Source organism: Mustela putorius, unplaced genomic scaffold (assembly GCF_011764305.1).
Source record: "Mustela putorius furo isolate JIRA1106 unplaced genomic scaffold, ASM1176430v1.1 tig00000224_pilon_pilon_pilon, whole genome shotgun sequence".
In the NCBI taxonomy this organism is placed as follows: domain Eukaryota; kingdom Metazoa; phylum Chordata; class Mammalia; order Carnivora; family Mustelidae; genus Mustela; species Mustela putorius.
Genome location: NW_025421321.1, coordinates 3,089,928 through 3,103,740, shown reverse-complemented (window position 1 = coordinate 3,103,740; position 13,813 = coordinate 3,089,928). Strand labels below are relative to the sequence as shown.

At 34.6% G+C, this 13,813-nt stretch overlaps 1 protein-coding gene across 2 annotated transcripts in view; it reads left to right on the top strand.

Annotated features, from left to right (window-relative positions):
- Positions 1-13,813, top strand: part of GCC2 (GRIP and coiled-coil domain containing 2) — a 54,686-nt gene that overhangs the window by 6,700 nt on the left and 34,173 nt on the right. For both annotated transcript variants that reach the window (XM_004764348.2, XM_013062377.2), the window contains exons 5-9: positions 789-893; positions 1,648-4,113; positions 5,027-5,096; positions 6,464-6,564; positions 6,659-6,757. In XM_004764348.2, coding sequence (XP_004764405.1) covers positions 789-893; positions 1,648-4,113; positions 5,027-5,096; positions 6,464-6,564; positions 6,659-6,757 — 2,841 coding nt within the window. The remainder of the gene's footprint in view (positions 1-788; positions 894-1,647; positions 4,114-5,026; positions 5,097-6,463; positions 6,565-6,658; positions 6,758-13,813) is intronic.

Sequence of the window (13,813 nt, the reverse complement as noted above, 5' to 3'; positions counted from 1 at the left end):
CAACTTTTAAACCACTAGTTTGATTTTTAAGTAGTTGTAGTATTAATTGTGCTTTTTAATTTTTTCCTTGAGTTACTGAGGCTGTATTTTTCCACCAACTTTTATTCCTTTCACTTCACTTTTTGTTATTGTTGCCAAATAATTGTTCATAATATTCTAACTATTGTATCTCTGATTTATATGTAGATATGTTTTATTTTTATTTTTATGATTGTGACTTATGTCTTCTCTTGGTCAGTCTTATTATTTGTTTCATTAGCATTTTTTTTTTCAAAGAACTGACTCTTGATTTAGTTTCTGTTTCATTAACTTCTGATCCTGTTTAATTTCTGCAGAGAACTAACCTGTCTCTGAGGAAGACAGGACACGGGTGATTTCTTGCCTATTATTCTAACCACTTCCTGTTGAGATTTTCAACCTATCCCCAGTTTTTTAATCCCATACATTATACTTACCTTAACAGTATCTGGGGCCTCCAGTTTCCGAGCATTTAGTTTTCTAGAGTATTTGCCAGCTTCTTATATATGTTTCCTTGTAAAGGTACTGTAAGTTATACTTTTCCTCCTTCTAATTCAGTTCATCCTTCACTTTTCAGTTTTCAAAAAATATGGTGAAATTTTCCATACCCTCACCTCTTTTCTCCTTTTCTCTTTGTTCTTTTGTGTAGACCTTTTTAAGTCTTTTATCCTTACGTTAGTGTGGTTTGGAAAAAGTGAAGAGAAAATTATGCATGTGGTCAATCCATCATATTTAACCTCAGGCAAACAAATCATCCTGTTCCAAAACAGGCATTGACTGAACGTCTGGATGCCCTTCTTCTGGAAAAAGCAGAGACTGAGCAACAGTGTCTTTGTCTGAAGAAGGAAAATATTAAAATGAAGCAAGAAGTTGAGGTAAGGTGACCATTTGAGGTTAGTTTTTTTAATTTGTTAACTAACATAATCATGAATTTTAGAGCTAAGACCTTAACAAGCATCTGATCTGATGACTTAATAATTTATAAGGAAACAAATTGATAGCTAAAAAAAATAAGATCACCTGGCTACCTAGAAGTGGACCCAACATTGTTGCATTGCTTAATCTTCCTTATTGCTATAATGTCATTCTTTATTAAAAATTAATAAAGATTACTTATTTTGTGAAACAAATACTTAAGTATTTGTTTCAAGTACTTAAGTAACAAGTACTTAAGTAAACAAGTACTTAAGTAAATTGATTCTCACACATACTCTAAATATCATTATCTATTCAGTTCTAAGATACTGGGTCTGGGCTCACTTTCTCCAGAAGTTCCTTATTATTTTATTCAGGAGATACTAATTAGAGTCTTGACTTAATGCAACTTACATAATTATCACTTTTTAAAAGGAAATTAAACTCCGATTTCTTATTTCTTAGTTACTACTTTGTGTTATTTGTTTTTTTAGTCATTACTTTGGATAGCATATTCAGTACTGTTGATATGCAGTATATTGTCATACTTAAGGTAGTCACAGCCTGCACAGACTTCTTGGAATCTCAGTATCATATTTCTCTATGTACATTTTTGCTCACTTCCTTTTTTAATTGGCCTGTGGCTAATATTTTTCCTGAAAGCAGGTGTTTCTTTTGTCTTAAATAATTGTTGTGTGCTTGTGTTTATAATAGGATTCTATAACTAAGATGGAAGATGTACATAAGGAGTTTGAAGAATCGCAAAGAAACTATGTGAAAGAAATTGAAAATCTGAAAAATGAATTAGTGGCAGTACATTCCAAGCATAGTGAAGATAAAGCTAGCTTGCAAAAGGAACTGGAAGAAGCAACCAAAAAACAGTTAGAACTTTATGAACAACTTAAATTTCAGGGTGACTCTGAAGATAATGTTAAAAAACTACAAAAGGCGATTCAGAATATTAGGCCAGCCTTTGAGGAGCAAATTTTATGTCTGCAAAAACAATTAAGAGCTGCCACAAATGAAAAGGAAAAAGAAATTACTCATCTCCAAGAAGTCATTGAGGCTAATTCGCAGCATTACCAAAAAGATATTAATAGTTTGCAAGAAGAGCTTTTGCAGCTGAAGGTTACACATCAAGAGCAGGTTAAAGAATTGATGTGCCAAATTGAAGCATCTGCTAAAGAACATGAAGCGGAAGTAAATAATTTAAACCAGTTAAAGGAGAATTTAGTCAGACAATGTGAGGCAACTGAGAAGGACATTCAAGAGAAATATGAATGTGAATTAGAAAACTTAGAGAATGCGCCAAGTGCAAACCATGAAAATCAGATGTGTCCTTTGGTCTTACAAGAGGATGCTTTTGTAGAACAAGTAGTAAACGAAAAAGTCAAACATTTAGAAAATACTTTAAAGGAACTGGAGTCTCAACATAGTATCTTAAAAGATGAGGTAACTTATATGAATAATCTCAAATTAAAACTTGAAATTGATGCACAACATATAAAGGATGAGTTTTTTCATGAACGGGAAGACTTGGAATTTAAAATTAATGAATTGTTGCTAGCTAAAGAAGAACAGAGCTGTGTAATTGAAAAATTAAAGTCTGAGCTAGAAGATTCAAATAAACAATTTTGCTGTACTATAGAACAACATAACAAAGAAGTACAGAGTCTTAAGGAACAGCATCAAAAAGAAATATCAGAACTAAATGAGACATTTTTGTCAGGCTCAGAAAAAGAAAAATTAACATTAATGTTTGAAATACAGGGTCTTAAGGAGCAGTGTGAAAACCTACAGCAGGAAAAGCAAGAAGCAATTTTAAATTATGAGAGTTTGCGAGAGATTATGGAAATCTTACAAACAGAACTGGGGGAATCCGCCGGGAAAATAAGTCAAGAGTTTGAATCAATGAAGCAACAACAAGCATCTGATGTTAATGAACTTCAGCAGAAGCTCAGAACTGCTTTTAATGAAAAAGATGCTCTTCTTGAAACTGTGAATCGTCTCCAGAGAGAAAATGAAAAGTTATCCCAACAAGAATTAGTACCAGAACTTGAAAGTACCATAAAAAGTCTTCAAGAAAAGAATGAAGTATGTTTAGTTAGTCTCAGTCAGAAAGATAACATGTTACAAGAATTTGAAGCAAAGATAAGTTCTCTTACTGAGGAAAAAAATATTTTTGTAAGTAAAATAAAATCTTCTCATGAAGAGATGGATAATCTCCATAAAAAATATGAAGAGGAAGAAAAATTGATTAAAGAACTTAGGGAAAAAGTGGAGCAAACTAGCCAGTACAACAGTGAACTAGAACAAAAGGTAAATGAATTAACAGGAGCACTAGAAGAAACTTTAAAAGAAAAGGATCAAAATAGCCAAAACCTAGAGAAGCTTAAGATTCAATTAAAAACTATTTCTGAAGACAAAGAAGCACTGTCATCTGAAGTGAAGTCTCTTTATGAAAAAAATGAAAGATTAAGTTCAGAAAAGAATCAGTTAAATAGGGATTTAGAGGCTTTCCTGTCCCAAAAAGATTTTATGCTTAAGGAACACCTTTCTGAATTAGAAAAGAAACTTCAGTTAGTTGTTACAGAACGAGATAATTTAAGTACACTGCTTGAAAATGAGCATGTTCAGAAGTTATCTGTCAAAACTCAGTTGTATGGTTTTCTTAAGCAGATGGAGTCCAAAATTTCTGAAGAAAACAAAGAGCAAGATGTCACGAATGTTCTGCAAGCTATAGGTGAATCCTTAACTAAAATAAATGAGGAAAAACACAACTTGATTTTTCAATATGATAAAAGAGTAGCAGAGTTAGAGAAAAAGATTGAGTGCCTTCAAGAAGAAAACGTGGTTCAGTATGAAGAACTTCGGTCTTTACTAAGAGACCATGAACGAGAGAAAGTTCTCTTAAGGAAAGAGTTAGAAGAAACACTGTCACGTAAGGAGGTCTTGCAGTCAGATCTTCTAGAAATGAAGAATGCTAATGAAAAAACAAGACTTGAAAATCAGAATCTTTTAAGTCAAGTTGAAGAAGCCTCTCAAAAATTATGTAGCAAAGATGAAACCCATGGTGTAAAAGAACAATGTTTTGTAAAGGAACTTGAAAATCTGAGGCTGTCACTAGAACAAAAAGAAGCTGAATTAGAGGATGTGAAAGCAGAGTTGTTGTCATTAAAGGTATTATTATTTCAATTTTATTAATTTAAATAAATTCTTAATTCTAGTCCTAGATTCTACAAAATATGTACATTGAATTTTTATTTGAAGTTAGAAGTAAATTTTCATCAGTTAAGCTCAAGTGACAATTTTCTGAAAGTACATTACATATTTTCATGTTGTATATCCTTTGTCCACATTGGTCACTTTTTATTTTGATCACTTTAGAATCTTGATCTTGCATAAGATTAAATGATTAAGGGGTTAAATGTCTTGGTCAAAATCATCCATCCAGTCACCATCAAAAACTAGAACATGAAAAGAATTTCATTCTTGTGTGACATACATAATACTTTTTTTTTTTAAAGATTTTATTTATTTATTTGTTAGATCACAAGTAGGTAGAGAAGCAGACTGGGGGTGGAGGCGTGGGAAGCAGGCTCCCTGCTGAACAGAGAGCCCAATGCGGGACTCGATGCCAGAACCCCAAGATCATGAGCCAAGCCAAAGTCAGAGGCTCAACCCACTGAGCCACCCAGGCGCCCTACATAATACTTTAATTCTTAAAGAGCACTGTTGAGCAGGAAACTGGGCTATTGCGGTGTTTAACTTCAGCCAAAATTTTAGATTTTTCTCCAAAAATTTATGAAAGTATGATGAACTATAATCATTTAATCTTTTCCTTATTGCATTATGTGTTTTATATGTGTCAGGTTGTTCATCTTGGCCTTGGATACTACTGGTTTTTTTTTTTATAGTAAATACTGTATGCATGATAAAGTCAGTATTACCTGGTCTATCAAGGTAAGAAAAAGACTTCATCAAATTGCTTTTTATGTGAATTTTCTTTAATGAGAATATTTTCATGCATGACATGATAGTTCATCATGGGGATTGAAGTGATTTTTTTTCTTGTTTTTCCTATAAAATCTAGGATACCTTAGAGAAATCACCTGTGGAAAATAATCAATCTTCTTTAGTAAAAGAGCTGGAAGAGAAAATAGGTAAGTGTGGTTTTGCCTATGACGTTGCAGTGAATTACACACATTCTTCTAGTGTTAGAGTCTATTGAGAAATGTGGTAACCAGTTAATGAGTTGTTAAATCTTAATAACTAGCTGTCTCTTTCTTTCTTTTTTTTTTTTTTTTAAGATTTTATTTATTTGAGAGAGAGATCACAAGTAGGCAGAGAGGCAGGCAGAGAGAGAGGGGGAACAGGCTCCCCACTGAGCAGAGAGCCCAATACAGGGCTTGATCCCAGGACCCTGAGATCACGACCTGAGCCGAAGGCAGAGGCTTAACCCACTGAGCCACCCAGGTGCCCCTAGCTGTCTCTTTCTAATGTCCCCATTCTTGCTTCTTTGCCATCTGCTTGCCTTCCCTTCCAAAATCATATCCTATGTAATCCTATGTAATTTCCTATGTAATCCAAAGGACTGATGTGACTCCCTTTATAAATGGTTCTATGATTGTCTTGGGACTTTTCATTGATTTAGCAAATTTTGTTTGAAGGCCAGGCTATGGTAATAGCAGAGTGACTAAGATGCAGACCATGTCTTCAGAGAGTTCAATGCCAGAAGGGGCTGTCATTGCAGTAGTTTGAGGTGTGGACAAGATACAGTGCTGGCACTACAGGAAGGCAGGATTAACTGTGTGTCTTGAGTTAGGAAAAACATCACAAAATAGGCTATACTTTCGTTGTGTCTTGAAGAATGAGATATTTGACAAGAGAAGAGGCAAGAGGGAACAGGCGCACGTATGTTAACATATATAACATCAGGGAGCATACCAAGAAATTCCTGAGGGAGAGGAGTCCCATCACAAAAGCAGTAGAACGTGTGCAGAGCAGTTGGGACTTTCTCCTAACGCATCTTCATCAAACTAACATTATGGGTTAGCTATTTTATTCCCCTTTAGAAATGAAGAAACAAATACTTTTAAGTGTTAAGTAATGTGACCATAATGCTTTAGTTTAGTGCCCAGTTAGTCTGGTGGGGGAGAGGGAGAGGAGGAAGTTGAAGATTTTATGATGAATCCTATTTTTCTTGTGGTGGATGATTGGAGCAAGTAGAGTTAGATGAGATTAGGAACTCAGTTTGAGACATGTTTAAATAACACCCCAAATGGAGATGTCATGTAGATTGCTAAATATGCAGGAAATGAACATTTTTTACATTGTTTGCCTTGCTTAGGTAATGAATAAGCTTTCACTTTAAAAATATTAATATTTTTGCTACTTATTTCAGTACTTTTAATTCCAGATTACAGATTTTATGTTCCTGATTAAAGGTTAATTTCTAAGGCCAAAGTAAATAATTTGGATTTTTTTCCCATTAGAGTTCATGTATAATTCTTTCATTTTGTGTTTTTAGGATATCTGGAAAAAGAATCCAAAGAGAAGGAGGAAAAAATAAATAAGATAAAACTGGTTGCTGTGAAGGCAAAGAAAGAACTAGATTCTAGCAAAAAAGAGGTAAGGGGACTTACAAATGCAAGATTCAAGAATCTTACATGTTAGAAAATTTAATTTTTCTCTCCGTAAAAAACTTACCATGTATTTAAAATAGGCTCAGACTCTACGGGAAGAGCTAGAATCTGTTCGATCAGAAAAGGATCAGTTGTCTACTTCCATGAGAGATCTCATTCAAGGAGCAGAAAGCTATAAGGTAAAAGTAGTTATTTTAATAGCAAGTTATGTTTGTAACTTCTAAATTAAGGAATATTATTAGAAATTTAAAACTCTTGTCCATAACACAGTCACCTTGTACTTTTCAGTGAATCCTTTTTTTCTGTTGTTTTTGTGTAATGTGGTAGCATCCTAGTATCAAGATTTTAAGTGTCTAAGCTTTAAAGTTCTTTCAAGCTATTATTTTTTAAAACTAAAATTCTGTTTTGGGATTTCCTAATAAAATAAGTAACAAAAAAGATGGCTATTATTACTGTTATTATTTTATATTCTGGCCAAGTGAATAAATTGAAAGCTCAAATAACAGGTTTAAAAGGAAAATGAATGAATTATTTGGAGGTAATAATGCTTGTCAACCTAACATGAGAATCTATTATAAAAATATAAAATGAGACTGTAATGACATCATTAACTGTAAAATAAAAACCATTGCGTTCTTTTATGTATCTATTCAGCAAATATTTGTACAGTCAGGCCAAATACTGAGTTCTAGGGAGATGCAGCCAACCAAATACACTAATTTCCCTCCCACTTAGGACTTAAATTTCAGTGGCAATAATAGACAAGTAGACCAAAATTTAAGAAACTTACTGTGTAGAACAATAAAAGAGGGTGGTAGGGATAAAAGGATAAGTGGGACTAAGTGAACGAAGAAAATTCCATAGTAGCCAAAAAATAAAATTTTGGAAGAACGTTAATGAGAAAACTTGGCCTTCATGAAGAAAACTGCAAAACACATATATGGCAACTATTATTATTTGAAATACTAGTTTTCAGGTTGGTTTATATGCTCCAAAACAATTTCACTAAAAATCTAGGATTTTTTTTGATCGGGCAATCTTGATAATTCTAAGTTTCAAATGGAAAATACGCTTATAAGAGTAGTTAATACTTTTTAAAATGAAAAAGGAAAATGGACATCTTGATTTAGCAGATGCTAAAATTTTATTAGGAAACCATAATAAAGTGATACAGGTCTGATATAAAAATAGGACATTAACAGAAGATACAGAGACTTCTATCTGACAACAAATGCTTCTAGGCCAGGCTCCCTTCTAAGCACTTTACTTTTCTTTATCACACTTAATTCTGGAAAGAACCCCAAGAAATATGTTACTAACGTTGCCAGGTTACAAGTGAGAAATCCAAGGCAGAAAGAGATTAAGAGACTCAAATCACAGAGCAAGTAACATAGTAAAGCCAGGATTGGATTCAGGCGGTGTGGTTCCAGATCTGTTCTAATACCAAACTTGGTTGGTATACTAAACTTTGCTACATACTATTCCAGTGAAATTTGAAAACATAGAAGCCAACAAAGAAGGAATTAAATAACTACTTCAGAATAATTGAGTCAGATTTTTACTTCACTCCCACACACCAGAATAAATCCTAGATGGATTTAAAGAATTTTGTCAAATGTGGAAGGGATTTTTAAAAACCTGGTATAAGACACTTAAATCATTTGAGTGCTGGATATGAAATACATTTTCTTTCTTAAAAACTTAAAGCAATTAAAGAAGTTACAAAGAAAAAGATAGACTGCACTATAATAAAATATAAAATTAACATGAAAATATGACAAGAGATTAATATCCTTAATATATAAAGGTATCTAACAAATTCATTTTTTAAAACACTTATTTGAAGTTTAAATATAGGCTTATTTGTCTTTTATGAGCCATTAGTAGCTTGCTTCTTTCAATTTTAGGAATCCCATAACGTATTTTATTAATTTCCTGCATGGGTAGACCAGGTATGCCAAATTTTTTGTTTAAAATATATATTTCAAAAGACTGAAAAAAGAACAGACTATCAAAGAACTGTGAGACAAGAACTGAAAGTGTAACTGCATTATGAGAATACTCATAGGAGAAGAAAGACATGCCTTTCAACAAACGTAAAAAGTTCTTTGGAAAATGATACAGGTCAGACTCAGAAAAGGCAACACAATATTGAAGAAGAACAAAACAGGAGGATTAATCTGACCTCAAGACTTAGAATAACACTACAGTGATCAAGACAGTGGCTTTGGTGAAAGAATAAATAAATAGATCAGTGGAACAGAATAGAGAACCCAGAAATAGACCCACATAAATATAGTCAACTGTTCTTTGACAGTGGAGCAAAGATAATCTTTTCAACAAATGGTGCTGGAACAACTGGACATGCACATTCAGAACAAATGGAATCTAGATACAGACCTTGTATCCTTCACAAAAATTAACTCAAAGTGAATCACAAACCTAAATGTAAAAACATAAAACTGTGATATGCCTAGAAGATAGAAGAATGAAACCTAGAAATGTGGGTATGGCAGTGACTTTTTAGATAGAACACCGAAGGCATGATCCATGAAAGAATTGATAAGCTATATATACTTCATTTAAATTACAAATTTCTGTTCTGTGAAAGATAATAGAATGAGAAGGCATAGACTGGGAAAAAATACTTGCAAAGGACATATATATGGTGAAGGACTGTTACCCCAAAATACACAAAGAACCACTGAAACTCAACAGTAAGAAAACAGAAACCTGATTTTTTAAATGGACCAAAAACTTCACCAAAAACACACTAAAGATGATAAAGAGATGGCAAATGAGCATATGAATACAAATGAAAACAATGAGATAACCTATAATCTCATATCACACCTATTAGAATGACCAAAATCTTAAACATCAATACCATCAAATGCTGACAAGGACTTGGAGCAATAGGAACTCTCATTTGGAAACTCTGGTGGTGATGCAAAGGAGTAAGTACAGCCATTTGGGGAGTTTTGCAGTTTCTTACAAAACTAAAGCTACTCTTCTTACCATACAATCTAGTAGTAACCATTGATATTTACCCAATGCAGTTGAAAACTTATATCCACACAAAAATCTATACATAGGTGTTTATAGCAGTTATATTTATAATTGCCAAAATTTGGGGAAAACCAAAGTAGTCTTCAGTAGGTGACTAGATAAGCTGTGGTACATTCAAACGGTGGAGTATTATTCAGCACTAAAAAGAAATGAGCTATCAAGCCATGAAAAGGTGTGGAGGAAACTTACATGTATACCACTACTAAGCAAAAGAAGCCAATCTGAAAAGTCTATATAATGTATGATACCAAATATATGACATTCTGGAAAAGGCAAAAGACGGTTGAAAAAAAAATCAGTGGTACCCAGGGGTATGTGGGAGAAATGGATAAATAGGTAGGGGGCGGGGAATGGAAAAAGGAGAAATGGAAATAGGTGGGAAAATCCTCTATAAATTTTTAGCTTATGGCACTGTCTCTATGATAATCTGTAATGGTGGATGTATGTCATTTTTTAAATTTGTCCAAACCTAGAGAATGTATAACACCAAAAGTGAACCCTAATGTAAACTCTGGATATTGGAGGATGACATGTCCTTGAAAGGTCACCGGTTACAATAAATAGACCACCATGGTGAGGCTTATTGCTAATGTCAGAGGCTCTGCATTTGGGGTGGAGGGGTAATGGGAAATCTCTATACTTTCCTCCTAATTTTGGTGTGAAGCTAAAACTCTAAATTTTCTCAGTCTTTGTGTAAATTGAGTAAAAATGAGTTCCATTTGTGATGAAACATCAAGATTTAAGATTAAATCAGCAATGCTGATATGTTTAAGGATGATGATCATTAAAAGCAAAACAAAGCTGGAAACATCACATCTGGACTTCAAGCTATATAACAAACTGTAGTCATCGAGACAGCGTGCTACTGGCACAAAAACAGACACATGGATCAATGGAGAAGAATAGAAAACCCAGAAACAGACCCACAACTAGCTGGTCAACTAATCTTTGAGAAAGCCGAAATGAATACTCAATGGAAAAAGTCTCTTCAACAAATGATTTTGGGAAACCTGGACAACAACTTACAAAAGAATAAAACTGGACCACTTTCTTACTCTATACACAAAAATAAGTTCAAAATGAATGGAAAACTTAAATGTGAGACAGGAAACCATCAAAATCCTAGAGGAGAACAAAGGCAGCAACCTCTTTGACCTCAGCCATCTCAGCTTCTTACTAGACATCTTGTTGGGAGCAAGGGAAACAAAAGCAAGAATGAACTATTGGGATTTCATCAAGACAAAAAGCTTCTATGCAGAAAAGGAAGCAACAAAACTAAAAGGCAGCCTATGGAATGGGAGAAGGTATTTGCAAATGACATACCTGGTAAAGGGTTAGTATCCAAAATCTGTAAAGATCTAATCAAATTTAAAAAAAAAATAAATAATCCAGTTAAGAAATGGGCAAACATTTTTCCAAAGAAGACATCCAGATGACTGGCAGATACTTTTTTTTTTTTAAAGATCTTTATTTATTTGTCAGAGAGAGTGCCCAAAGCACAAGCGGGGGGAGCGGCAGGCTCCCCACTGAGCAGGACCCTAGGATCATGACCTGAGCCGAAGGCAGAGTGAGCCACCCAGGCATTCCTAGCAGATATGTTCTAAAAAGTTGCTTAACATCAGTCATCCTCAGGGAAATACAAATCAAAACCACAATGAGATGCCACCTCACTCTTGTCAGAATAGCTAAAATTAACAAATCAACAGATGTTGGTGAGGATGTGGAGAAAGGGCAACCTCTTAAACTGTTGGTGGAATGCAAACTGATGCAGCTACTCTGGAAAACAGTATGGAGGTTCCTCGAAAAGTTAAAAATAGAACTACCATAATACCCAGCAATTGCACTACTAGGTATTAACCCAAAGACTACAAAATTAGTGATTCAAAGGGGTGCATGCACCCTGATATTTATAGCAGCATTATCAACAATAGCCAAACTATGAAAGAGCCCAGATGTCCATTGACAGATGAATGGATAAAAACGATGTGGCGTATATATACGATAGAATGTTACCCATTAGAAAGAATGAAGTCTTGCCATTTGCAACGATGTGGGTGGAGCTAGTTTATTGTGCTAAGCACCATAAGTCAGAAAAACGCAAATACCTTATGATGTCACTCATATGTCAAATTTAAGAAACAAAACATGAACAGAGGGGAAAGGGAAAAGACAGGAATGCAAACCATAAGAGACTCTTAAATGTAGAGAAAAAACTGAGGGTGGGTGGGGGACAGGCTAAATGAATGATTAGTATTAAGGAAGGCAGTTGTGATGAGCACTATGTATTATATATAAGTAATGAATCACCAAATTCTACACCTGAAACTGATTTTACCATATGTATTAACTAGTATTTAAATAAAAAATGAAATTTTTGCACTACTGGGTATTTACCCTAAAGATACAAACGTGGTGATCCAAAGGGGCACGTGCACCCGCATGTTTATAGCAGCAATGTCCACAATAGCCAAACTATGGAAAGAACGTAGATGTCCATCAACAGATGAATGGATCAAGAAGATGTGGTATATATACACAATGGAATACTATGCAGCCATCAAAAGAAATGAAATCTTGCCATTTGCGACAACATGGATGGAACTAGAGCGTATCATGCTTAGCGAAACAAGTCAAGCAGAGAAAGACAACTATCATATGATCTCCCTGATATGAGGAAGTGGTGATGCAACATGGGGGCTTAAGTGGGTAGGAGAAGAAACAATGAAACAAGTTGGGATTGGGAGGGAGACAAACCATAAGTGACTCTTAATCTCACAAAACAAACTGAGGGTTGCTGGGGGGAGGGGGTTGGGAGAAGGGGGGTGGGGTTACGGACATTGGGGAGGGTATGTGCTTTGGTGAGTGCTGTGAAGTGTGTAAACCTGGCAATTCACAGACCTGTACCCCTGGGGATAAAAATATATGTTTATAAAAAATAAAAAATTTTAAAAAATAATATGTAAAAAAAAATGAAATTTTAAAAAAAGAATGATAATCACTTTTTATTAAAAACAGACTTGTAACTGAGCTCCGTTAGGCTCCTTAGGGAGCATCAATATTAGGATGCTAAGTAAATTTGTGGATTACTTACAAATTTGGCCAATTTCTTTTTTCAGTGTTTATACCGCTTACAATAATCATCTTTATTAGTTTTTTTAAAGATCTAACATGCAACAGTTCTGAAGGGATGATAATTCGTAATTACTTTTTGCTGATTATAGTCAGAATTTCCTGTAGAGAGCCATTATTTACTAGAGACTGCTTTGGTATTCAATTTTTGCAGCCCTTGACAACTGTTAGAACCATAGCAAGTAAAAACAAAGACGACCAGCATAAAGAGCATAAAGAGCTCTGATCTATAGAGTTAAAGGAATCTGCACAAATACAAAACAAGCATGGAATCTTCTCTCTGTGGAAAAGAACACAAATGATTTCTCAGTATGCCAGGATGTAACAGAATCCTCAGACAAATAAACATGGACAAACAAATTTTTAAGCCAGATGCTAGATTCCCAATTCCTGCCTTTGTCACAAGATGAGTAGACCATAAAGTTGAAGCCCAGATTCTAACACTCAGCTACCAGTGTGGAGAACAGTTGATTATATATAAATCAGAATTAGAAACAAAATTAGATTTGTCCAAGAATCAGATTTGGCGGGGCGCCTGGGTGGCTCAGTGGGTTAAAGCCTCTGCCTTCGGCTTGGGTTATGATCCCAGGGTTCTGGGATTGAGCCCCACATCAGGCTCCCTGCCGCGGAAAGCCTGCTTCCTCCTCTCCCTGCCTGCCTCTCTGCCTACTTTTGATCTCTGCCTGTCAAATAAATAAATAAAATCTTTAAAAAAAAAAAAAAAAGAATCAGATTTGGCAAGCAGGAACCAGAAAGAGCATATAATTGTCCACACGAGACCTCAGAGGAGACTGGGAGGGGGAGCAAAGGACTCAAGAGGTCCTGGTTTGGATGAAGGCCACTTTTTAGGCTTCCCAAAATAAACTTTCAAAGAAAACTCAGATTTTGTTATTCTGCACACAAATTCATTTATGTGAAGAACAAGTCAGTAGTTCTTCAGGAACAAAAGTGAAAACGGGATTTGTAAGGGAGAAAAGAGAGGAAGGAAAAAAAAATCCCACTTACAGTCTGGAAACAGTGAATCTCATGTACATATT